At 35.1% G+C, this 26,635-nt stretch overlaps 1 protein-coding gene across 4 annotated transcripts; it reads left to right on the top strand.

The window, feature by feature from the left end:
• On the top strand, positions 1-24,929 carry LOC123564455 (AP-3 complex subunit sigma-1-like). Of its 4 annotated transcripts, none has more exons than XM_045358065.2 (7): positions 1-191; positions 6,381-6,472; positions 6,977-7,088; positions 9,268-9,339; positions 11,361-11,468; positions 14,075-14,104; positions 21,632-24,929. In XM_045358065.2, exons 1-7 carry the CDS (start codon positions 123-125, stop codon positions 21,749-21,751), a joined length of 603 nt encoding a protein of 200 aa, XP_045214000.1. In that variant the 5' UTR covers positions 1-122; the 3' UTR covers positions 21,752-24,929. The 4 variants fall into 4 exon arrangements, with proteins under 4 accessions (XP_045214000.1, XP_045214002.1, XP_045214003.1 ...); XM_045358067.2 differs by lacking the exon at positions 14,075-14,104 and adding an exon at positions 15,728-15,789 and having other exon boundaries at positions 2-191; XM_045358068.2 differs by having other exon boundaries at positions 2-191; positions 14,058-14,104.
• Positions 24,930-26,635: the final 1,706 nt, after the last annotated feature.

Here is a 26,635-nt window from a genome sequence, read left to right as displayed (position 1 = left end):
TTCTCATGAATGTATAATAATCACGCGGAGCCGGAAATTCGTGGAGGAGGAGCAATTTTTGTTTTGAAAATGTTTCAGTCCTGATATAAATTGAATAATACGTAGGAACAAATTCATAAACCATGATAAAAGCTATTCTTGTTTTCAACAACCACGGGAAGCCTCGTCTTTCGAGATTCTACCAATATTATGTACGTATCTTGTGTGTCGCTGTTAAGTGGATGGTATTTCGGATAAGGTTTGGTTGAAAAATATTCAGCCGTTCTAAATGTAAGACTCTTCGTGTTGCAAACCATCATGCAGATGTCAATCAAACTTAATAATATCGTTTTTCAAATGTTCTGAGTACACGCATTGCTGGACCTATTATATATTATATTAGCAACCACTGCTGATAAAGAAATCAATGGCTTATCAGCTGGAATTCTGGTGATTTCTAGGGGTTAGTGTACTTTTTCCCCCATAAAATCTTTTTTTATCATGTTACAAAAACATAAAAACTACCATTCAAAAGGTGATAAAATTATCTTTCTAACAGTATAAAACATTCATAAATCTGATTTACAGTCATTCCAGATGCCCCAGTAATTAGTTAATCTGGCCACTGTTTATTAACAGTGTTGTTAATTGCTTTATTACTCGCCGCGGGCAATATGTACTCCTTTCAAATGCAAACGCGGGTCGCATAGTGCTCATTAATATTCATATGATCTGTATCAGAAGACAGCCGATTGGACGACCTACTCATAGATGTGTCTTAAATTTGCATACGACCCCTCAAACCAGAGAAATCGTTCCGTAATGTTGACTTGAAAAATACGCCCAAATATACCATATTCACTGAATTAACATTTATTTTTAATAAATACAAACCCTAACAATTAATTTGATACCAAAATTATGTTTCGGAACCTATTACAAGTATGCCGCATTTTCATTTTAAATACAAACTCCCCGCTTCCTTTTTTTCACTCGCCGGTCCGCCATGTTGGAAAATTGATCAATTAGGTCAGTGCGGTAAATCGATCGATTCGGCTCGAAAATCATGTAAAAAGACCTATTTCCACCGGTTTTTATTTGAAAAATATGTATGTCTGTAAAAAATATTAATATTTGACTGAAACTACGAAGCAGAAGTAATATTTATTGAGAAAATTCTATGTCGGGACAGCTGACCGGAATTTCACTTTTGTTATGAATTATATTCTTATTTTAAGGAAAAGAGTCACGATTTGCCCCCAGAAATGAATGTTCCAAGAAAGTGTTTTTATTTCCAATTAAAGTCTGTTAATAATAGTTATTACTTACGCAATTTCAATGCATAAAAGGACGATTTTTCATACGCGTTTCATACTCCACCTGTTCGTACCTAACATGTACGAAAAAATGAAAATATCAATTCAATAGTAATTGTTCATACATAGCACGTGTCTAATGATTATTATATATTATTTTTGTTTAGGAAATCATTTGAAAAGTATAATGTATAATAATTTAAAAAATGTATAGTCATATACTGATACAGTTTACATATTTCAGAATTACATCTGGAGTCATGACCAGTCTAAGCCATTTTGCCAGTCCGCTGGAATATCTGATACATTAAATTTCTTAATTAAAATGATAGATTTAGTTTTTATGTGCTTTATTTTAGAATCCTAGTCCTATACATTATGTCTTGTGAAAAAAAACAGTGAGAATATGCTAACATTCTTGAACTTGGACAGCGTTGGAGTCGAGATATAACAAGAAAATAAAAAAAAAATCATAACCTTGTCTCATTGTAAGTGAAATATAAAGGCAACTATACACCTTATGCCAAAACAGACACCAGAAATGTATTCTACAGGAAAAATACCATAAGTATGCCAAATTTCAGCTACTTATCATTTAAAATGGGTGGAAGACCAAACATTAATCTAAACATAAGAGTTTTAACGGTCCGCGACTGCGAATCGATTCCTTATTATTTATATAGAGGAAAAATTCCAGAAAGAACGACATTTTAAGAAATTTCAAATCTTCATAACTTTTTTATTTTTTAATATATTTCAAAAATTTAAAAAGTTCTTTGTTTGATTATTTAAGCAGAATATGAATATGTTATTAAAACACTGGTTAAGCTACTGTGAAAAATCAGCTGTGGTTGCTATCTTTAGCTCACCTGTCACATAGTGACAAGGTGAGCTTTTGTGATCACCCTTCGTCCGTCGTCTGTGCGTCCGTCAGTCCATCCGTCCATCCGTCAACAATTTCTTGTCTGCACGATAGTGGTTTCATTTATGATTTTATTTTAGCCAGACTTGCACACAACTTGTATCAGCGTAAGATCTCGGTTCCTTTGTTGAACCGGCCAGATCCCATTATGGGTTCCAGAGTTATGGCCCCTGAAAGGGCCAAATTTAGCTATTTTGACCTTGTCTGCACAATAGCAGCTTTATTTATGATATGATTTTTACCAAACTTGCACACAACTTGTATCTCCATAAGATCTTGTTTCCTTTCTTGAACTGGCCAGATTCCCTTATGGGTTCCAGAGTTATGGGCCCTGAAAGGGTCAAAATTAGCTATTTTGACCTTGTCTGCACAATAGCAGCTTTATGATTTGATTTTTACCAAACTTGCACGCAACTTGTATCACCATAAGATCTTGGTTCCTTTCTTAAACCGGCCAGATTCCATTATGGGTTCCAGAGTTATGGCCCCTGAAAGGGCCAGAATTAGCTATTTAGACCTTGTCTGCACAATAGCAGCTTCATTATGTCTCCCCCAGGAGACATATTGTTTTTGCCCTGTCCGTCCGTCCGTACGTCACACTTCATTTCCGAGCAATAACTGGAGAACCATTTGACCTAGAACCTTCAAACTTCATAGGGTTGTAGGGCTGCTGGAGTAGACGACCCCTATTGTTTTTGGGGTCACTTCGTTAAAGGTCAAGGTCACAGGGGCCCAAACATTGAAAACCATTTCCGATCAATAACTAGAGAACCACTTGACCCAGAATGTTGAAACTTCATAGGATGATTGGTCATAAAGAGTAGATGATCCCTATTGATTTTGGGGTCACTCCATCAAAGGTCAAGGTCACAGGGGCCTGAACATGGAAAACCATTTCCGATCAATAACTAGAGAACCACTTGACCCAGAATGTTGAAACTTCATAGGATGATTGTACATGCAAAGTAGGTGACCCCTATCGATTTTGGGGTCACTCCATTAAAAGTCAAGGTCACAGGGGCCTGAACATGGAAAACCATTTCCGGTCAGTAACTTGAGAACCACTTGACCCAGAAAGTTGAAACTTCATAGGATGATTGGTCATGAAGAGTAGATGACCCCTATTGATTTTGGGGTCACTCTGTCAAAGGTCAAGGTCACAGGGGCCTGAACATGGAAAACCATTTCCGATCAATAACTAGAGAACCACTTGACCCAGAATGTTGAAACTTCATAGGATGATTGTACATGCAAAGTAGATGACCCCTATCGATTTTGGGGTCACTCCATCAAAGGTCAAGGTCACAGGGGCCCGAACATTGAAAACCATTTCCGGTCAGTAACTTGAGAACCACTTGACCCAGAATGTTGAAACTTCATAGGATGATTGGTCATGAAGAGTAGATGACCCGTATTGATTTTGGGGTCACTCTGTCAAAGGTCAAGGTCACAGGGGCCCGAACATTGAAAACCATTTCCGGTCAGTAACTTGAGAACCACTTGACCCAGAATGTTGAAACTTCATAGGATGATTGGTCATGAAGAGTAGATGACCCCTGTTGATTTGGAGTCACTCTGTCAAAGGTCAAGGTCACAGGGGCCTGAACATGGAAAACCATTTCCGATCAATAACTAGAGAACCACTTGACCCAGAATGTTGAAACTTCATAGGATGATTGTACATGCAAAGTAGATGACCCCTATCGATTTTGGGGTCACTCAATTAAAGGTCAAGGTCACAGGGGCCTGAACATTGAAAACCATTTCCGGTCAGTAACTTGAGAACCACTTGACCCAGAATGATGAAATTTCATAGGATGATTGGTCATACAAAGTAGATGACCCCTAATGATTTTAGGGTCACTCTGTTAAAGGTCAAGGCCACAGGGGCCTGAACATGGAAAACCATTTCCAATCAAGAACTTGAGAACCTCTCGACCCAGAATGTTGAAACTTCATATGATGATTGTTCATGCAGAGTAAATGACCCCTATTGTTTTTGGGGTCACTCCGTTAAAGGTCAAGGTTACAGGGGCCTGAACATTGATAACCAGTTCCGATCAGTAACTTGAGAACCACTTGACCCAGAATGTTGAAAGTTCATAGGATGATTGAACATGCAGAGTAGATGACCCCTATTGATTTTGGGGTAAGTCTATTAAAGGTCAAGGCCACAGTGGCCTGTTCATGTAAAATCATTTTTTGGAAATAACTTGAGAACCACTTGACCTACAATGTTGAAACTTAATAGGATGATTGGACTTGCAGAGTACATGACCCCTTTTTATTTTGAGGTCACTTGATCAAAGGTCAAGGTCACAGAAGCCTGAACAGTGACTTGAGAACCACTAGGCCAAGAGTGTTGAAATTTAGCGGGATGATTGGACATGCCAAGTAGATGATCCCTATTGCAGCCAACCATCAGTGTCTCTTTGACTTTTGCTCCTGACCCCTATTGACTTCTTGCCTATAGGACTTTGCATTGGGGGAGACATGCGCTTTTTTACAAAAGCATTTTCTAGTTTATGATTTGAATTTAATCAAACTTGCACAAAACTTGTGTCACCATAAGATCTCGGTTCCTTTTTTAAACCGGCCAGATCCCTTAATGGGTTCCAGAGTTATGGCCCCAGAAAGGTCCAAAATTGGCTATTTTGGCTTTTGCAGCCATATATTTACTTCATTTATGGTTTTATTTGATACAAACTTTCAAAATATCTTCAGCAACAATAGATCTTGAATTCCATGACAAATCAGATTCAATCGTAGGTTCCAGAGTTATTTTATATCTGATTACCTCCCCTGATTGTAATCAAAAGTGATTTATATCAGTAAGTACTTAAAGGACTTATTTGAAATTTCATTATTGTCATAAGTTGGACTGAGCCAATCAGGGTAGATAACTATGGACTGATTTTATGTCAAATTACATCCTTTTATTTCAAATTAAAATGGGTATTTCTCCGTAACTAATAAAGATACTGATCTGAAATTTCATTTATGTCAACAGATTTATTTGGCGGATCCTTATTTTGTTCACTTACAATAATTTGTTTTTTTAATTACTTCCCTTTTACGTTACTATAAATAGCTTATTTTTAGTAACTTTTTTATTATTGGCCGTAGGGAAAAACCGAGACCACTTTTCTGTGGTACAACATGGATGGTACCTCCAATTTTTAGGTGTATTTTGACATATCTGTACCTTGTAACCATTTTTTTTTCTTTTTGGTTAAATTTATTCCCTTTGTTGTTCCTGTCCTTTGGACTTAGATATTTCTTCTGAGGACCTTCTTGTCCTCAAGTGCAATGATAACAGGTGAGCGATATAGGGCCATCATGGCCCTCTTGTTATTATATTGTTGTTTTGTCATTGGCATTTTACTGCTGCCTATTAACTTCCTGTGCTGTATGAACTAATGCTTTTCATTATGTGGTACTCTTCGGTACTTAAAACGCTTGTACTTTACAGTTTACTAAAAAGCAGTTGTGTGGTGTGGATCGTATATAGGTAACCTATTGGAATCTTCCCGTGTGTCTTATATAGTCTAAGATTGCTGCTGTTATTACCGATCTCACACATTTACTTACTTCTCTGTCTCCGAGCAATAAATTTTGATCAATTCAACCTATGTTGCTTTCAGATCTGAGTGATTCTTCAATTACCTTCTCCATATTCTCTCTGTGTGCATCATAACATTTACAGTAGAACAAGTACATCATAATGTCTACAGTAGAACAAGTACTCAAGTTCAAGCAGAGATCAATATCTTCTTTACAAAAAATACAATTGTCAGACTCTTCTGATAGCTTCTCATCAACTTTGGCCAGATGTGCATTCAGCCTGCAGTGACCACTGATTAACCTATTAAAAGCAATGAAAGTCTTGTCTGTCTACATCGAAAGTACAATCCCTTATTCCTACTTTTTCACAAAGTTTACTTGTTCTGATTGTGTCTAAATCCAGACCCAACAGGGCAAGTCTTTTTGACTTCAGCTGTCAAGAACATATTATCATAAGAGTACAAAATTTTTACCAAACTTATAAAAGCAAATTATAGGGTTACAAGTATGTTACTGATCATATCAAAAGTTTTAGGCATGATTGTATTACACCTGACTATATTTCATGTGACATGTATCATTTTTTTTGTTATTTGTAGCCAGAGGATATGCAGCAGCAGATTGTGAGAGAGACATTCCATTTGGTTTCCAAGAGGGATGATAATGTTTGCAACTTTCTTGAAGGCGGAACGTAAGATTATATCTCTTCTTTAACTATCACTTTCCTGTTTAACCCTTACCCTGTTAAATTTCTGTAATGAACTTGTCCGTCTTTCAATTTGGACAGTAACTTAAGCTGTAGAAAGGGGTGCATACCAAAAAGATACTGACTGAATGGCAAACAGTGCAGATCATGATCAGACTGCATGGATGTGTAGGCAGATCATGATCTACACTGGTCGCAAAGGCAGAATCGATCATGTCCAGCATTCATTGCTTGTGGATTAAAGTGCAGGGTGATAATCAAATTGACATTGAATTTGCAGACAGAATAACTGGAAGGCTGAAATTGTTTTCCATTTCTTTATGCATTTTCATAGCAGTAGATACATTTTGTCATGGAACAGGGAACAAGTTCTACATCATAAAAGCTTAGCGCATCATTTTGATTCTTTATGATTTGTGACTTAAATTTCTAAAGTTTTTTTACTCAATGTTATTGTATTAGTTTTACACTTTATGATTTTATTTTCAGTCTGATAGGGGGATCTGACTTCAAGATAATCTATCGTCACTATGCCACCTTGTATTTTGTGTTTTGTGTTGACTCATCTGAAAGTGAGCTTGGTATTCTTGATCTTATTCAGGTAATGGAGGGAACATTGGGTATTTTCAATATGCTTTTTGCAAAGTAGTAAAATAATTATTTGAGATATATTGAGATCTAAAGCAGTCTGATTCTGAATGGACTGGTTCAGTATTACAGACTTTCTTTTATTTTCTACCCATATAACCTTTCTTAATCTATCAAATTTAAATTGTGATAGAATTTCTGTTGTCCTATGATCAGATGGATAAAATAAGCAAAACAAACTGTTTTCTGAACAATTTGATGTCTATTTATTTTGAACTTTTTGTACATGTTTCAATGTCAATATCAGATGGTATTATGTAAATAACACTGGCCACCAGGGGTGATATAGGATGAATCCGGATGTCAGCCTGAGAAAAGTAATAACACCCAAAGTGTTAGCCAGATGTATTACTATTTTTCTGAGGTAAACAATATATTTGATACCACCTAAGAAGGCTTGCATAATTTGTTTTAATTATACTGAAGTTCACATCCCAAGATATTTGTTATTTAGCCTAGGAGTAAGACACAATGTAGCAGTCAAGCCAGTATGCAATCACCTAATTGATGTTCTTTCAGATAAATATTCTGCAGAGTTGTGGGACTTTGTTTTTTGTTACTATGCTATGTACATAGGAGTCTGCATATGCAAATTTGTGCATGCCAAATCTCCCAAATCCTTGCACACAGCTTTATGAAATTTCACACAAGTGATCAGTACCAACCCCAGTTGAGCATGGTGCATATTAGGTTCTTTCAGAAATATAATCTGCAGAGTTAGGGGACTTTGTTTTTTGTTTTTTTTTGGATTTAACGTCGCACCGACACATATGTCATATTGCGACTTTCCAGCTTTAATGGTGGAGGAAGACCCCAGGTGCCCCTCTGGGCATTATTTCATCACGAGCGGGCACCTGGGTAGAACCACCGACCTTCCGTAAGCCAGCTGGATGGCTTCCTCACATGAAGAATTCAACGCCCCGAGTGAAGCTCGAACCCACATCGATGAGGGGCAAGTGATTTGAAATCAGCGACCTTAACCACTCAGCCACGGAGACCCCACTTTGTTTTTTGTTACTATACTAAATACATAGAGTCTATGTACATACAGTCCATGTAATTGCGCAATCTTGTGTGCGTCAAATTGCAATGTACTGTATCAGTGCATGTTGGGGGTACATTTCATCACCTTCAATGGTAGCTCTAGTCATAAATGAAATTTACTAAAATAACTTTATCATCTTAAGTTATTAGATTGTGATTTGAAGAAGAATTATTCTATTTTTTATGATATCTGAATGTAAACTTACATGTAACTCAGATTTGTAGTCAAGATTACAATTGAAAACATTGTTTCCGACTCATCCATTTTACAGGGTAGAGCACCACTTGACTCAGTAAATGAATGCCCCTTAAATAAAACTGCTTGCCATGACAATAGGAATTGGTTGACAGTCCTTCATACAGCCAGTTTTTCTCCCAGTGCTAAATTGTGCACTTCTGTTAATTAAAAATCTTGTGGTGATAACAAAGGTATTGTAGGTTATAGTGTACTAAATGATTAAGGTATTATCTATGTTCTAAATAACAAAAAAAGCATTAAAAAGTTACTACGATTTGTAAAAAAAATTTCCTCAATGACTTCGGAAATTGGCATAGAATTGTGGCAAGTGTTACTTAGTTACCGGTAATAGTTGAAAGTGTTTAATAATGTTATCTTGTGTCCATTTGGAAAGATTGAAAGATATAGAGTAACAGAAGCATTAAATTTTTCTATTTAATTTAAACTTACCCTGTATTTGAAGGTTAAAGGGGTATAGAGGATGTGATGTATGTGTTATAAATCCAGTTATAGATACATAAAAATAAGCACCTGCTAAAATTGTGAGATAACTTTAATTCTAACAAAGTCCAATTTGTTGCCCTATTAAACAAAGAAGACTGAAACTGTGTGTTATTATGCAACACATGCACTGCTTGTACGTCACATTTATTACTTAGTAGTGTTTGTATTGAACTTCGACACCTTGGACACTTTATACTGAAATAAAGGAGGGAACCTTTAAATGCATATAGAAATATGAAATTGCAATCTCTCACTTGTCTGTAATATAACTTCAAGTGTGATACAATTTTGTTAAATGTGTTATTTGCCAGTATTTCATAACAGTTGAATGTTTATCATTTTACAGGTTTTTGTTGAGACTCTGGACAAATGTTTTGAGAATGTGTGTGAACTAGATCTCATCTTTCATGTAGACAAGGTATTGTCATTAATTTACTAAAGAAAACAAAAAAAAAAAATTTAAATGAGGAAAGAAATAGTTGTGAGAAAATACAAGGAGTATAGGCTTTTACGTTTCATTACAGACAAATTCGTATCTCCAGTCCAAAGGTTTTGGGTTTCATCCCAAAGTAGACATTGTCCTCCTTGTTATCTGGATTTCTTGATTGTTTTATATAGAGAATATTAGGTTACTGTCTTATAAATTCAAATTTATTAAGTGAGTCGAAGAAAATATAAAAGTCGAGGCCCTAGCCGAGACTTTTATATTTTCGTAGATGAACCTAATGTTCTATTTGTCCTACCTTCTGATCTAAAATCATTTTTAAATTAAAATTCAAAATTTACCACCAACTAGATCTGAGTTTGCCTTGCATAGAAATTAAAAAATCAATACGCCCTCCAAATTACACAAATAGTTTTTAAAGTCCCAAATAATGCAAAAAAGGTGAAAAGCAAAGGCTGACCTTGTTTTGTTTTGTAGCCGACCTCTCTGTCCTGCTGAACATGAATGAATAATTTTAATTTGCTGCCAAGTAAATTTTTATCTGAAGTTCAGTTGCAAGTCTGATACCCATTCTTACCAAGCAAACATTAGATGTAACTTATACACACGCCATAAGGCCGCTTGATGGAAAAAAAATAGGCAAACCGATTCTCCGATGATTTTATTCAATAACATTCCATTCCAGATGCAATATATTCCTTTGCAGGAACAAACGCTGTACATGAGTCATTTTCTGTTTCTCCGTGTGTTTTCGTTATAAAAACTTTTTGTGGTAATTGCGAATATGGTATGCATATGCTATACATTAGTAACATGGTATCATGTACCTGATAAAAGCACGTTTATAAAAATAATGGCATTTATAAATATGTCTGTTAGCAGTTATTCTCAAAAAACAAGATGGCCTCATTTAAAAAATAAAATAAAAATAAAGTAGTCTGTTAAGCTTTATCAAGTCACTGACCTTATAAAGCAAAATTTATCATACCCCTTGATTTTTGCATGAAGGTAGGATAAAGTGATATTAAATGTAGGATGCATAACAACTAATGTTAAAATCCATGGTATATAGACTTTATTATAGTATACACTTATTGAATGGATTGCCAATCATAACCTAAACTATTGCCCAAGGTACAAAGGACCAAGGACCAGTTGTATTGTTTATTGACTGGGAAGCCTTTCAATTAATGCTTTATTGCTGAACATCAGAAAATTAATGCATTTTCATGTGTTTCAAGTTTTGACTAGCCAATCAAAATTCATTGTTGAACTATAGAATTGTCAGTAGCACACACTATTGACTGGCGGTTTATGTAAGGAGTCAATGTCTCCTGCAACTATAACATTTACCGATAGTCATCAAAAATAATAGGGTACATTTATGCTTAACCCAGTACATGCAAACTATCTTGTGGTGTGCATAACTTCATCCATTATGACTTCTAATTTTGAGCTACTTATTTACACTAAGTAAGTCTGATAGAAGTTTTGTATGTTCACTGAGGCATCAAAAGTTTCTACTGAGATTTTAAAATTGAAAATCAGAAATCTTTAAATTCACATGTGATGCAAATTGTCAGAATACTAAAAGGTCAGCTGCTATTTAACAGTTATGTTATCCAACCTAAAGTATGTTGGAGATACTTATTGGTCTCATCAGTTTTTGTTGTGGTTATGGCTGTATTAATTGATATGTTTTTATTTTGGACACGGTTACTTTTAAGGTTTACTTGATAGGGTGAGTTTTAGGTTAGGTTTTTTCATCCCACAGCTTGGATAAGTTAAAGTGGTGGAGGACTGCCATGATTTTGAATATTGTTCTACAGAAATTCCTGTTTTCTGTGTGAGGAAGTTGTAAGTTATTGGCAGAGAACAAGCAGGTACTAGAGTTCTGGGTTAGTTACCATGGTAACACAGCTGACATAGTTCTGTTATTATGACATTAAAACACGTATCAGTAAATCATGAAAACTGACTGTTTACCTTTACAGGTACATCATATACTGGCAGAGCTTGTGATGGGAGGTATGGTGCTAGAGACCAATATGACAGAGATCATTACGAGAATTGAAGAACAAAATAAACTTGAGAAATCTGAGGTAACTTTAATTCAGATTTTGATAAGCTTTTGTTTTTAAGCTGTGTATCAGTTTTGTAACAATACACTTTTATTCTAATTGTTGTTGTTTTATTTGATGGTTCATTCTTGTAATTTACTGTGATATCACTAACACTCGTGGGTTGCTAAATTTTGTGGATTCAGTTGTTGTTTCTATCTAAGAACTTGAAGCCGAAAGAACCATTTAATATTCCCATTAATTCTAAATGCAGTGGTTAAATCAGTGAAATTCATATCACCATGGAAAAAAACCTCTCCTTTTAATTGCATTGAAGGATATTTTTAGTACTACACAGAAATGCTCCCCATGATTATATGTCTGAAGGGACGTATTACATTATGACGCTGGAGTCTGTCCATTAGCAATTTCGTGTCCGCTCTGTAACTCTTGAACGGTTGAACCCCTTAAAGGATTTCGAAGAAACTTGACATACATGTTCACCATATCAGGAAGACATGCAGAGTGCATGTTTTGGATGGCTCGCCTCAAAGTCATGGTCACACTTAGGGGTCAGAGGTCATACAACTTTGTTTCGTGTCTGCTCTTTAACAGCTTGAAGAATTTTAAAGGAACTTTGCACAAATGTTCACCACATCAAGATGATATGCAGAGACCATGTTTCGGATGGTTCGCTTCACACTTAAGGGTCATACCTTCAGGCATATATTGCTCCTTATTGAGATGCTCTTGTTAGACATGACCCATGGTTGTCGGTCAAAGGTCAAGGTCACTATTGAAGGTCAAGTGAAATAGATTTTTTAGCTCAACTGTTCGAAGAATAGTCTAGCTATTCTACTCACCCTGGCGTCGGCGTCACACCTTGGTTAAGTTTTTGCATGCAAGTACATACAGCTATCATTTAAAGGGATATAGCTTTGAAATTTATTTTTCCTTTTTCTAGGTCAATTACCAACCTCACTGGGTCAAGTTCCATAACTCTGACATGTTTTTTGAGGAAATTATGCCCCCTTTTGGACTTAGAAAATTCTGGTTAAGTTTTACATGCAAGTTACTATCTCCAAAACTAATGCAGATATTGAATTGAAACTTCACATTTGTCTTCGGGGTTACAAAACTAGTTGATAGCACCAAGTCCTATAACTCTGACCTTCATTTTGGCCAAATTATTCCCCTCTTTTGGACTTAGAAAATCCTGGTTAAAGTTTTGCGTGCAAGTACATACAGCTATTACTAAAAAGCATATAGATTTGAAACTTATTATTTCTTTTTCTAGATCAATTACCAACCTCACTGGGTCAAGTCCCATAACTCTGACATGTATTTTGAGGAAATTATGCCCCCTTTTGGACTAAAAAAATTCTGGTTAAAGTTTTGCGTGCAAGTACATACAGCTATTGTTAAAAGGCATATACATTTGAAACTTATTATTTCTTTTTCTAGATCAATTACCAACCTCACTGGGTCAAGTTCCATAACTCTGACATGTATTTTGAGGAAATTATGCCCCCTTTTGGACTTAAAAAATTCTGGTTAAAGTTTTGCGTGCAAGTACATACAGCTATTGTTAAAAGGCTTATACATTTGAAACTTATTTTTTTCTTTTTCTAGATCAATTACCAACCTCACTGGGTCTAGTTCCATAACTCTGACATGTATTTTGAGGAAATTATGCCCCCTTTTGGACTTAGAAAATTCTGGTTAAAGTCTTACATGCAAGTTACTATCTCCAAAACTAATGCAGGTATTGAATTGAAACTTCACATGACATTATGTGTCTTTGGGGTTATAAAACTGGTTGATAGCACCAAGTCCCATAACTCTGACCTTCATTTTGGTCAAATTATGCCCTTACTAAAAGGCATATAGATTTGAAACTTATTATTTCTTTTTCTAGATCAATTACCAACCTCACTGGGTCAAGTTCCATAACTCTGACATGTATTTTGAGGAAATTATGCCCCCTTTTGGACTTAGAAAATTCTGGTTAAAGTTTTACATGCAAGTTACTATCTCCAAAACTAATGCAGATATTGAATTGAAACTTCACATATGCCTTTGGGGTTATAAAACTAGTTGATAGCAGCAAGTCCTATAACTCTGATATGCATTTTGGTCAAATTATGCCCCCTTTTGAACTTAAAACTCTTTTGATATTTAACCTTTTTGGGTAATATTTTCCTGCTTCTGGGACAATATTTCGAATAGTCGAGCTTTGCTGTCTTAGGGGACTTTTGTTTTGCCACTGCAATTCTCGGTCACTTATTAAGACTGATACTGTGAAATTGTTAAATTTTGTGGTTTTTGGCCAAAATTCCTATTTCATGGGTATATGTGTTGTTTGATTTTTGCTTTCAAAAAAAAGGGTGAACAAGACTTTGCTTGTTTGTTGAGATTTATTTTCATAGATTCGACAACTATTAAATTTATGAATATTAGTCTACCCATGAATATTATGTCACTGTACTTTAAAATTATAGATGTGGGAAAATAGTACGCTACTTTGAAAGAAATACATTGTCTTTAACAATGTTTTACTATGTTGTAAATTAACAATATTTTGTAAGTGCTCAGTTTAGATGGTACCTATCAATATAAATACATGTACAGGTGTTTTTATTTGCAAGAAAAAGGAAGACTTTATTCTCAAACAAGCAGTAAGTGATACTCTGTGGAATAACATGTCTGCTAAATGAATTTTCACGCTTCTAAGTACTTGTGTACTTGAACAAACAAGAGGAGCATGCCTTCTAGCATGATGTCATTCAGTTCAGTTTTCTTTTTTCCCTCATCTGAAAGTTAGATGTTGCTGTTGTTGTTGTTGTTGTTGTTGTTGTTGTTGCTTTTTTCATGAAAAGTAAAAAAGAATATCTGATTAACAATTTTTCTGTACATGCCAAATCTTTTTTAAGTTTGTAAGTTAGGAACTTGAAATAGCATTGTTTTTAAATACAGACTGTTAAAATGTTTGTGCTTAAAAAAGGCAATTTAAAGAAAATTGTTTTAATGTAGTCTTTAGATTATAAAGTTCTGTTTTAGGCTAGTTTTGTCAAAAAAATACTCTTTAACTTACCGGTAGGTGTTTTTGTAAGTTTTTCGGAAATAGAAGATGAAGAAAAAAATAGAGACAGCTTTATTTCTACAATTTACAACAAGTACTATATTTGTATTATATCCTTCACTGGAAAGTCTTTTCTTGTGCTTGCAAATAATCTAACTGTAATATACTTGTACTTCTGCATTTCATTCTTTGATACTGGTATCATATAGCATATGAGATCTATTATGAAACAGTATGGATACTTGTTTACTGATGTATATCAAGAATCACTTGTTCATGTATGTGGAGGGTCATTCTGTGGCATTTGAGCCGTGCCATGAGAAAACCAACATAGTGGGTTTGCGACCAGCATGGAGCCAGACCAGCCTGCGCATCCGCGCAGTCTGGTCAGGCTCCATGCTGTTCGCTTTTAAAGCCTATTGGAATTGGAGAAACTGTTAGCGAACAGCATGGAGCCTGACCAGACTGCGCGGATGCGCAGGCTGGTCTGGATCCATGCTGGTCGCAAACCCACTATGTTGGTTATCCCGTGGCACGGCTCATTTTACTTTTGAAGCGATAAACCTTAGGAAAACATTACACAGAATGAACAGTCAGTTCTTCTTTTTAAAAAAGGCCTGGTGGTTAAGGTCACTTAGTGTGAATCACTTACTTCTTATCACTGTGGGTATGACACTGCACTTTGATATAGACTTTTTTCATTTTTATAAGCCATTGAGCCAGCTCCAGGAAGGTTGGTGGTTCTACTGGTGTGCATAATGGTGCCTGTAATAATGTCTGAAGGGGCACCTGGGGTCTTCCTAAAATAAGTAAAATGTGACAAGTCCTCAGATGACATAAAACTGTTTTTGGGTATATTAAAACCGTAGAAAAATTAGGTACACAATAGAGTGAATTGTATATGTTTTTATTACTAAAGTGAAGTTGAAAAACACTTTTTACCATCATAGATAAAGTGTAGATTTTTAACATGGTTTTGAATTGACTTTATTGAAAATCAGACTGTAAGTACAGTGAATCTTATTTTTGCCAAAGATGCAAGAAAAGGTGAAACATGCTCTGGTTTATGCTTGAGTTTGGTTAGATAAAGATGGGTGTAGTTATGTTTTTTATGTACAGATTATGTATTTCTTTCTGCATAATTATGTTTTTTCTGATTATACCTACCAGTAATCTTTAAGCTTTTAGTTGTGACTATCATTTGGTTGACAACTTTCAGCAATCACTAGATGCTGTTTTATTGCGTTCTTTGAGTGACAAATTTACCAAGATCTAGATCTAGTAAGTAAAATGTTGCAGGTCTTTGGTTTTCAGTATTTTCAACAACTCTTTCTGCAGTCTGTTTTTATTGTCATTCAGCTTACAAGAAACCTTTTTATTGTTACATAATTTATTCAATGTGGGTTACATTTTCTTGCTTAATTGCACGTTTCTTAGACACTTTTCCATTTTTCAGAGATATGCTTAATAAATCTATCTTCTTTAAAGTAATAAATATCAGATAATGATATTATATTTTATAAAATTAAGTAAAAAGGGCTTATAAATTAATTCAAGCTTGCATATATGAAGGTGATCAATTATGTTCATACTTCTTCAAACATTTTCATGTCAAAAGGTTTTGAATAACTTGCCTCTCACAACAGCCAGTTCTAAAATCTTGCTGACTAACTGTAAATCAGTGGGTCTACCCAGACTGCTGAGAGTAATGTCAGAATGAGCACCTGTGTCTTCTTCTACCTTAGAAACTAGTTATTGACATAAATCATGTCAGTGCAGCTTTAAATTTGCCAAACAAACACATTTTCATATACTGTAACATTGTACAGATTTACGTGGCTAGATGTTTGCCTATACTTATGTTTCCTACTGCCTATATTTCTGAAGCATGATTAACAAGACTATTGCCTAGCAGTCAAAATCCCTTACCAGAAGGGACATAATGCTGCAAACTTAAACCAGCTTATTCTCCAACCATCCAACCATTTATAAGGCAGTTCCATAAGAAAAATTTGGTACTTAAAAAGTTAAGAAAGGATCTTTCTGTTGAAACTGACAAATGGATGGGGAGAAAGAAAGATGATTGAATAAAAGGATAGAGAGGCTGATAGAATGATCTCAGTAGAATAGATAAACTAACTGAGAAACTATAATAATGTGCATATTCTCCTCATTATCTTCTACCTACAAGTGTATTTACCAGATTTCATGGAAAATCTCTTATACTTTGTAAGTAGTCACAGAATCCACTTTTTTGTCATACTTTTTGGACTATTTGTTGCCAAAGCAACCACATGTGTTGCTATAGCAACAAAACAAAATGATGTGCATATTTTCCACACTGCCATCTGTCTATGTTATATTAGGTGTTTCATGGAAGAATGTCTTGTACTTTTTAAGGCTTCCCCTCTGACACTTTTTATCCCCATCAAAGGTGGAAGGAAATAGATTTTGCATTGTCCATCTGGCTATTTGTCTGTCTGTTTCTGCATCAGTCCATCTGAAATTGAAAATGCTTATAATTCAAAAAGTATCTTTAATAACTGGAATCACCAAACCTCACATTGTTATTAATTAGCACATGACCTCTGCTCACATTTAGTATTATCCCCCTGGACCCAGTAAAAGCAGAGTTTTGCCCTTGATTTGTTAAGAAGTAGGGATTTTTACCGTATCTAAATAACCTTTAAAGTTTAGATGGATCTTCCTAAAACTTTACACATATAGATCACTATAGAGCAGTGGTGCACATGCAACTTCTGTCAGGATCATTTCAGTAACTTCAGAGCTATTGCCCTTTTAATTGTTTTACAAATCACAAATTCCCACAAAACAAAGTAACCCATCTTCATGAAACTTAACTACAAATATAGATCACTATAGGGCAGTGATGCTCACACAACTTGACAGATATACCCTATTCAGCATCAAAATAGTTGTGTGTACTGTTATCTCTGACAACTCTTGATAACTGTAGCTATAAAGAGAAGTACAGTGGACAAGACTCTTGCTGTCATATTTGAAGAGTTTTCCTATATGTTTTTGTTGAATGGTAGACATAGCGTAGAAGTAATTTGTTTGGAAATACTGCATAAACCATTGACCATTTGTTTGCAGTGAACTGTGTTTTCACTTTCATTTGTTTTGTTTTCTTTTTTTGTTGAGTTTGATAAAAGATATTGATTTACCTTGTTGAAAGTTCCAGATCGAATTTTTATACGCCGGAAGGGACATATTATGTTATGGTCCCAGTGTCTGTCTATCCATCCGTCTGTTAGCAATTTCGTGTCCACTCTGTAAGTCTTGAACCCCTTGAAGGATTTCAAAGAAACTTGACACAAATGTTCACCACACCGAGACGACGTGCAGAGCACATGTTTTGGATATCTCATTTCAAGGTCAAGGTCACACTTAGGGGTCAAAGGTCATATGAGTGTGTTTCGTGTCCGCTCTGTAACTCTTGAACTGCTTGAAGGATTTTGAAGAAACTTGGCACAAATGTTCACCACACTGAGACGACATGTAGAGCGCTTGTTTCGGATGTCTAGCTTCAAGGTCAAGGTCACACTTAGGAGTGAAAGGTCATATATGACTTGCTGTGTCCGCTCTGTTACTCTTGAACTGCTTGAAGGATTTCAAAGAAACTTGGCACAAATGTTCACCACACTGAGGCAACCTGCAGAGCGCATGTTTTAGATGACTGGCTTCAAGGTCAAGGTCACACTTAGGGGTCAGAGGTCATATATGACTGCTTTGTGTATATTGCTATGCATTGCAGGGCTCCTGTTTTTATTTGGCAGATCCCTTTTTTGTTCTCTTACAATAATTTTTTTATGCCCCCGGCATCTACTGATGCGGGAGGCATATAGTGATTGTCCTGTCCGTTCATCCGTCCGTTCATTCGTTCGTCCGTCTGTACGAGGTTAACCAAATGGGACCGTTTCGTCTGGCATCAATACCCCTTACTAGAATGAGATGATACTAATGCAGATGTAACCTGTGACCATTTCTCATCTTCATACACCACCTGACCTCAGTTTGACCTTGACCTTGATCTCATTTTGGACTTAGGTTGCTTTATATGGGCCATCTCTTGGTTAACCAAATGGGACCGTTTCATCTGGCTTACAAGAATGAATTGATACTAATACAGATGTAACCTGTGACCATTCTTCATCTTCAAACATCACCTGACCTCAGTTTGGCCTTGACCTCATTTTGGACTTAGGTTGCTGGGCCATCTCTTGGTTAACCAAATGGGACCGTTTCATCTAGCATCAATACTGCTTACAAGAATGAATTGATACTAATACAGATGTAACCTGTGACCATTCCTCATCTTCAAACATCACCTGACCTCAGTTTGACCTTGACCTCGTTTTGGACTTGGGTTGCTTTGTATCGACAAGGATGCCACCGGGGGCATCAAGCGTTTATTGAACGCAGCTCCTTGTTTTTAATTACTTCCCTTTTTTGTTACTATAAATAGCTTATTTTGAAACTTTTTTATTATTGGCAGTAGGAAAAAACCGAGACCACTTTTCTGTGGTGCAACATGGATGGTACATCCAATTTTTAGATGTTTTTGACATAACTTTACCTGGTAAAAAAAAAAAATTGTGGACTTAGAAAATTTTTTTTGAATTTCTTTTTTTTTTGTTCCTGTCCTTTGGGCTTCAACAGTCAAGTTCTTTAAATTTTGCTCCCATCCTCTGATGTAACCCTTCGGGCGTATATTGCCCCGCTTGGCGGCGCTTTTGTTTTTCTTGATTTTATAAACCCATTGTAGATATTTTAATAATATTTAACATTTCTCAATACTGTTTTGCTAGATAACACTTGTGTATAACCAATTTATACATCACATATATCATGTCTGTAACATAGGTACCTGATATTAATTGCTAGAACTAAATTACGTTATGTCTTGTTGAAAATGAAAAATGACACGCTGTCCTTTAGTATTTTTCATAGAGTGCTTATAGTATTTGGAATAGTTTGTATGTACTGGTGCACACCGGGTTCATTTTAGAGACATGTTTGAACCACAAAAAAGGTGTATCAGATACTGTGAAAGCATTCTAGATCATCGAGTTCTACTTGCTGTAGATTTTATGGTTATTCGCATTCCAGTGAATAAAAAAAAAATCCCATTAATTTTGTCTATAAATAGGAATTTGAAATCCTTGAAGACATGGCCCTTAGAAAACGTCATGAAAAATAAAGATTTTTTTTTTTTCAGATATAATTATGTCTTGCAGTATCTCTACTCCCTCCCACCAGCTCCCCACCCAAAGGCAGCATTGAAGTTTACTTAGAATTCAGGGTTTTTTTCTAGCTAATTTGGGAACATAGCCTATACCCCCAAAATTGGGAATTTTGATACGTAAATGTTCCAAATTGGGAAATATATTGTCCCATAAGATATAGTAAGGATGTGTTTAAGCACTTTCTCATACACTTGTTTCACATTGTACAACCTCTTTAACATACTTCCATTACAAAATTGTCCATAATTTGGTCAGTGTTTGTGCAATTTTGATGAAATTTTTTACAGAATGTAGACTGGGAATTTTTGCACTCATTTTGGGAAATATACAAGTCATACTTTTTGGTGTTGGGAATATAGCCGAGTAACGGCTATAAAAACGGCCAAAAAAAAACCCTGGAATTGCATTGTCAACAAGTAACATGACCATACAGTGACAGCAAGTTGGGCCACCAGTCTCCTGTGGTCACACATCTAGTTTTATAGGGAAGACATCTACATCTTGCTAATGGAGCATGGGATGCAGCGGTAGCAACATTTAACTTACCCTTACAGGGAGGTGTGCGGTGCTGCACTGGTCATTTTAATGTTGATGCCATTTGGTAGAATGATATATCATTGTTAACACTTAGCCTGCTGGCGGCAGATGATTCTGCCTTTGCGACCACTGTAGACCAAGATCAGCCTGCACATCTGTGCAGTCTGATCATGGTCTGCACTGTTAGCTATTCAGTCAGTAAATTTTTAGTAAACACCCCTTCAAATGATAAATGGTACGGTCCAAATTGAAAGATGGACCGGTCCATTATAGAAATATAGCAGGTTAAGGGTTAATGGAAAAAGCATGTTCAAGACAGTAATGTCCTTGGATCTTTACTACACTACCTTTTCCTTCTGGTTGTCTTTCCTTTCTGTTACCAAATTGTTGATTATGTCCCTGCTCTCGGGAGTTCCAGTTATAAAATATTTTTTTTTAATATTCTTTAATGGTAACAGATGTCAATTTGTGGTCAGTTTAACACAGTGTTCTGTTAGGGCCAGCGTTTGAAACACCCCTTTGCCTTGTAGTCTGGTAAGGGAGACAATGCAATAATACAATTCGAAGATATGACACTTTTGCATTGTAATATCTCCTGTAATATGAGGGGATGATATTGCGATATAGTGATATGAAAAACATGCTTTTTTCATATTTTGTTATCATGCTGTCTTACAAATCTACAGGGCAAAGAGGCGAAAGTATGATGCTCCCAATAGAACACCATAGATTATCACTGTGTTTAAACATGGAATGGCTGCAGCTCTTTGTTTAGTTTTGAACTTGGAATAAATTGAATAAGCCGACTTTCTTTGTCTAGATGTTCAAAATAGGCTTGAAAATATATCATTTTGTTTTAATGACTTGTTTTTATAAGAGAATTTATTAAATGTTTCTTCCTAGCATCATATGTAAAGGTATTAACAAGTTACTCATAAATCTTAGCAAAAGCTTATAGACTAAACATTTGTAATTTCAATTATCTTAGGTGATTAAAACATCATTTACCGGTAGTCTGTTAATTCCAATAATATTGATTATGAAGCTTCCTGAGATGTTACATACGTATAGATTTCTGTCAATTGTGAAGATATTACAATTCTGTTCACCATTCAGTCAGTATCTTTTTGGTAAGCACTCCTTTTAACAGCTAATGGTACTGTCCAAATTGAAGGATGGACAAGTTCATTGTAGAAATTTAGCAGGGTATGGGTTAAGTCATTGTACTATGAAGTCATCATTTATAGAATTATGTTTCTTGAATTTATTCTGTATTCCTACTTTTAAAATTTAAATGTTTCCATGAAATTTTTCAGGCTGGTATAACAGCAGCACCTGCGAGAGCTGTGTCAGCTGTCAAGGACATGAACATTCCACAGAAAATTAAGGACATGAAACTACCAGACTTGCCATCGATAGGAAACCTAAAATTCTAGTCACCACCTACATGTACATTGTGTAAATCATAATGACTTTTAAACAAACAATGAAATAATTGAAGTTGTGTATATAAAGGAACTTTTGAACTAGGAATAAGCTTCCTCATATAATGATATATATATATATATATACAGGGTTCCGTAAATTTGGGCAGATTCTTTTCAATTCCAGTACTGTTAGTCTGCCCACTTTTACGTTTATATCTGCCCACTTCTACGGTATTTTACGGAATGAATCTATAGATCAAATGTACATCTGCCCACTTCTATGGTATAGTAAAAATATATATATGTTATACAGTTAAACCTGTATGAAGCAGCCAGTCAAGGTAGCAACACAATCTGGCTTATTAAGGCAGGCAGCTGCTTTAGATAAATTGATATTAGAACAAAAACTTAATTGAGGATGTAAGTTGGCTGATTGCTTAAGGCAAGTGGCTGCTTAATACAGGTGATTATATGTGGATGTTACATGTTACCATATGCCAGCCTTTCATAATTAAGAACTTACCATTACATGTATTTTTATCAAGATTAATCTGTGCTAATTTATTCTTTATTTGACTTATTTGTAGAAGGATCATCTGTTACTTAAAACATTTTTATCAAGTCTTGTAGAATTCATAGCAAAAATTCCCATTGAAAAAAAATTTTTTTTTGATTGGGGTGGTTTTGTTTATGTGATTGTGAATCCATTTATTTTTTTGTTTTAAAAAAAGATACAGGTCTAAAATAGAATTTTTTGAAATAGTAAGAATGTAACTTTATCATGTGTTTCCTAAAACATTTGATTACAACACTTGGATCAAGATATGACTTAAAACCAGTCTTGTAATGCAGCACTGCCATTGGTCAGTTTTAAGTGTATGCTCAGAATCAGCCAATCAGATACTTGAATTTTGAGACTGGTCTCCAATCTCAAACTAGATCCCAGTGTTGACAAATGAAATGAAGGAATGTATTCAAACTTCTGACTGTAAATAGTTTGTACCTCAGATGAGGAAAATGTTTTCATTTATGATTTTGAGTTTGTTTTGAAGTAAAGAATCACCTCAGTGGGTGAGTTATGACCCTTTAATTAGTTGAAAATGAGAGAATTTTCAATTAGTCTGCCCATTAAGTAGAGTATTTTAAAAGTCAAAAGTAATTTGCTTTTCTGGGCATACCAGTTGATTACCGGTATAACAGTTTGGCTCTCTTGTTTTTTGTTTATTTTGCATGATGTTTTGTTGTAAGTCATATTAAGTTTTTTGTTTCAAGATTTTAAACATTCATATTCATCACAGGTTCTTCACAGTCACTAGATTAACTTCTGATTAAATTTGTTTTATTTATTTGTATGCATATGTAGTTTTAATCAGCCAATCAGTTATCCTATTTTTGACTTGCCACATTCAAATTTAAGTATCATATAGCAAAATACACTCAAGAAATTTAGAAATACTACATTGAACCATTGAAAGAATTTTTACCAGTAAGATTTTCTATAATGTGTATATTAATTTATCATGTTTGCTTAATTGCGATGTGCTCGGTGTAGTTTCAGTTACGTCCACGTACCAATTTACAGAAAGCGTGACTGGTCTAGCTGCATGATAGCGCTTCAACAAAAGATTTTGAAATACATATACTTTTGATAAGTTGACAATCATTTTCATTAACATAAGCTGAAGTTTAGGAAATTGGAGCAATTAAGAAGAAATCTTGGCTCATGAGTTTGTAATGTACTTCTGCTTTATGTATCATTACATTTTTGTAAATGTACACTATGGATTTGGAAAGAAATGAATTGCAACTTAAGCTGCACAGGTGAGAATGGTCAAGCTTAGACTGTCACAGATTTAATGACTGTCATATTTGATCAGATTTTATGAATAATAATAATAGTATGTAAAAACATTGTGTATACAAGCTGAAGGAATAAAAATATTGCCTTAAATGAATATTGTGCTTCTAATTTTCTTGAGTGTACTTGGCAAGCTGCTAACAATGACTGAAGACCTCACAAAATGAGTATTCCAGGTAATTCGGCATGGATATTGAAACAGATGCAGTCACGCTTTTCACCGACAATTTGCTTTAGTTTGGAAGATCAGTCACAAAACACAGCTGATTGGCTTTACCCTGTTCAGTAAACGAAATGAAAATATTCACAAGACATGCCAGAGGTTCAGAAGCAAGTAACTATGGTAGACCATTGTATTAAATATGAATGTTTAAATGCAGATGATGAGTGTGTAATGTCTATTATGTTATAATCTTATGTCTGTTTAAAGCTTTAATATATTTACATGAGAGAATGTCATGAAATAATTATGTGTGCAATACTGTTTGATATTTGAAACAATACACACAACTTTATAATACAGCAATACTTGAAAATCTGGGAAATATGCCATTCAGCAGTGTAGGGTATAATGTGGTGGCATATATCTGCCATCAACACATTCATTTATTTGTGTCGATAGTTTTCTCTAAAATGTCACATATCCAGTTGTCTGAAAAGTCTAATGTTTTCCAGATAATTATCTTAGCAGCTAGTGCTCACTATTGCCACAACATATAGATATTGTAAAAGGTTTCTTAATAGCCAGTTAACTAAAAATAGATTATTTTGAAGCAGTAAAGACAAACTCCCATTTATTAAAACAATTCCATAAGGTAGAGCAGGAACAAACAATGTCTATTTTTAGGTAAGTGTTTACTAAACAAAATTAAAGAATAACTTTAGACAAAAATCAAGATGTATAGTTAACATAAGCGAGTATGTAGTTGTCAGACCGTTTTGTCCTGTTAAAGACACGAGTGGATAACACAAAACTTTTCTGCTTGCTAGATTGTAACTGAATAAATGACACTTTAAAGAAAAAATAAGTCAGCATGTGGTTGGCAGAAATTTGCCATTACATAGGATAACAAAAAGTGTTGTGTTTTCAAATACCAGTATGATGAGCTATGTAAGGGGCACTACTCTGGTGACCTTGTTATATTTCAAAGGGAGATAATTTGCTTTGCTCACGTTATTAATAAGTAAATTTTAGATTTTATCAGTATATCTGTCAAAATAAAGTTAAAACTGAACTGCCAATATTTTGTTTGTTATTAAGTTAGCATTCTTGATAATGTTTTAAGATGTAACTGTAATCAAGAAATGAGTAAATGCAGTATTATTGTCTAGCCATGTCCTGTTGTTCATCTTTTTGATGCTATGGTAGTAAGTAATATAGGTAGGCTACCTGTTGTAAAGGACAGTCAGTACTAAGTCTGAGCATTTTGATAAGTGCTATACTTATATATAAGATTTGAAGAAACACAGGTATATGATGCTTAGCATTACAGTATAATCACAGTCTTCAGTGGAAATGGACAAATCTACAATAAAGCAATAAAGAATTCCAGAATTTACTGGAACATTTATTGAAAGAGAAAAATAAATAAAAAAAGAGCTGATAACAGCATAAAGAAACCAAATACTGAATTTTATTGACAGTTACCTAGAGTATTCTACTATGCTAGCATCTGAGAATTTCTGTGCAAAACAAATAAGCTTGAAACCTACATTAAGCAATTATTGTAGGATGCATACTTTCATACTTTTTATGACCCCAGAGTTAAATACATTGGGTATATATTGTTTGAACTGTCTGTCAAACTTGGTACACATGTTCATGAAGTGGATATGTGCATATTTTTTGACTCGCGTTAGATGTTCTAAACATTTTCTTCTCTTTAAACTACAGGTCAGAATTACACCAAACTTGGTCAGTAGTTTTCTGGCTTGGACTCGTATCAAGTTTATGAAAATGGTTCAGCTTGGCCCTGTTTGAGGGGCTGCCAGTACCAAGAATAGAAAAATTCTTTAAACATCTTCCTCTCATTAACTGCTGGATGGATCTTCATCAGTCTTTGTCTGAAGTGTTATTGTAAGGTCCTTTCCCAATTTTGTTCATATGGGGGCACTTGCACTAGAGCTGAAAATAGAAATACCTTTAACTGATCTTATGAAACACTTCATGAATCTTCATCAGATTTGGTCTGTAACATCATTATAAGGTTCTCTCCCAATTTGATCAAATGGGGGCTCTTGGTCTGTTTTAGTGGCCAGTAGAGGTAAAAGTAGAAATAATTTTAAACAACTTTTTCTCAAGAACAGCTTGATAGAACTTAATCAAAATTGGTCTCCAGCATTATTTTAAGGTTCTCTTGCAAACATTCAACTGTGGGCACTTGTCCCCTTTAGGGACCATTAAAGCTAAAAATAGAAACATCTTTTAACAAGTTCTTCTATGGATCTTCCTCAAACTTGGTCTGTAGCATTGTTATAAGGTCTTCCCCCAAATTTGTTCAAAGGAGGAGAACTGCTTAAAGGATTTCCATCAAATTTGGTATGCGACATCATCCTAAGGTCAGTTTTGTTCATATGGGGACACCTGACCCCTTTTAGGAGCCACTAGAGCTGAAATTAGAAATACATTAAACATGTTTAAATGACATCTTCTTATGAACTAACTGTCTGATGGATCTTGATCAAATTTGATCTGTACCATCACTGTAAGGTTCTCTCCAAAATTTGTTCAGATGGGTTTTTTAGCTCACCTGAGCACTTCGTGCTCAAGGTGAGCTTTTGTGATCGCCCTGTGTCTGTCGTCGTTCATCCGTCTGTCGTCAACAATTTGACTGTTAACACTCTAGAGGTCACAATTTTGGCCTAATCTTAATGAAACTTGGTCAGAATGTTACCTCCAAAATCTTGGACGAGTTCGATATTGGGTCATCTGGGTTCAAAAACTAGGTCACCAGGTCAGATCAAAGGAAAAGCTTGTTAACACTCTAGAGGTCACAATTTTGGCCCAATCTTAATGAAACTTGGTCAGAATGTTA

Source organism: Mercenaria mercenaria, chromosome 2, assembly GCF_021730395.1.
Source record: "Mercenaria mercenaria strain notata chromosome 2, MADL_Memer_1, whole genome shotgun sequence".
NCBI classification, from domain to species: Eukaryota; Metazoa; Mollusca; class Bivalvia; order Venerida; family Veneridae; genus Mercenaria; species Mercenaria mercenaria.
This window is presented reverse-complemented; position numbering and strand designations above follow the sequence as displayed.

Bases quoted from the DNA above. Each gene is read 5' to 3' on its own strand.
- LOC123564455 (XM_045358065.2), top strand. From the start codon at position 123: ATGATAAAAGCTATTCTTGTTTTCAACAACCACGGGAAGCCTCGTCTT. The intron at 6,473-6,976 runs GTAAGATTATAT...TTTTATTTTCAG, and splicing joins AACTTTCTTGAAGGCGGAAC to TCTGATAGGGGGATCTGACT. The intron at 9,340-11,360 runs GTATTGTCATTA...TTACCTTTACAG, and splicing joins TCATCTTTCATGTAGACAAG to GTACATCATATACTGGCAGA.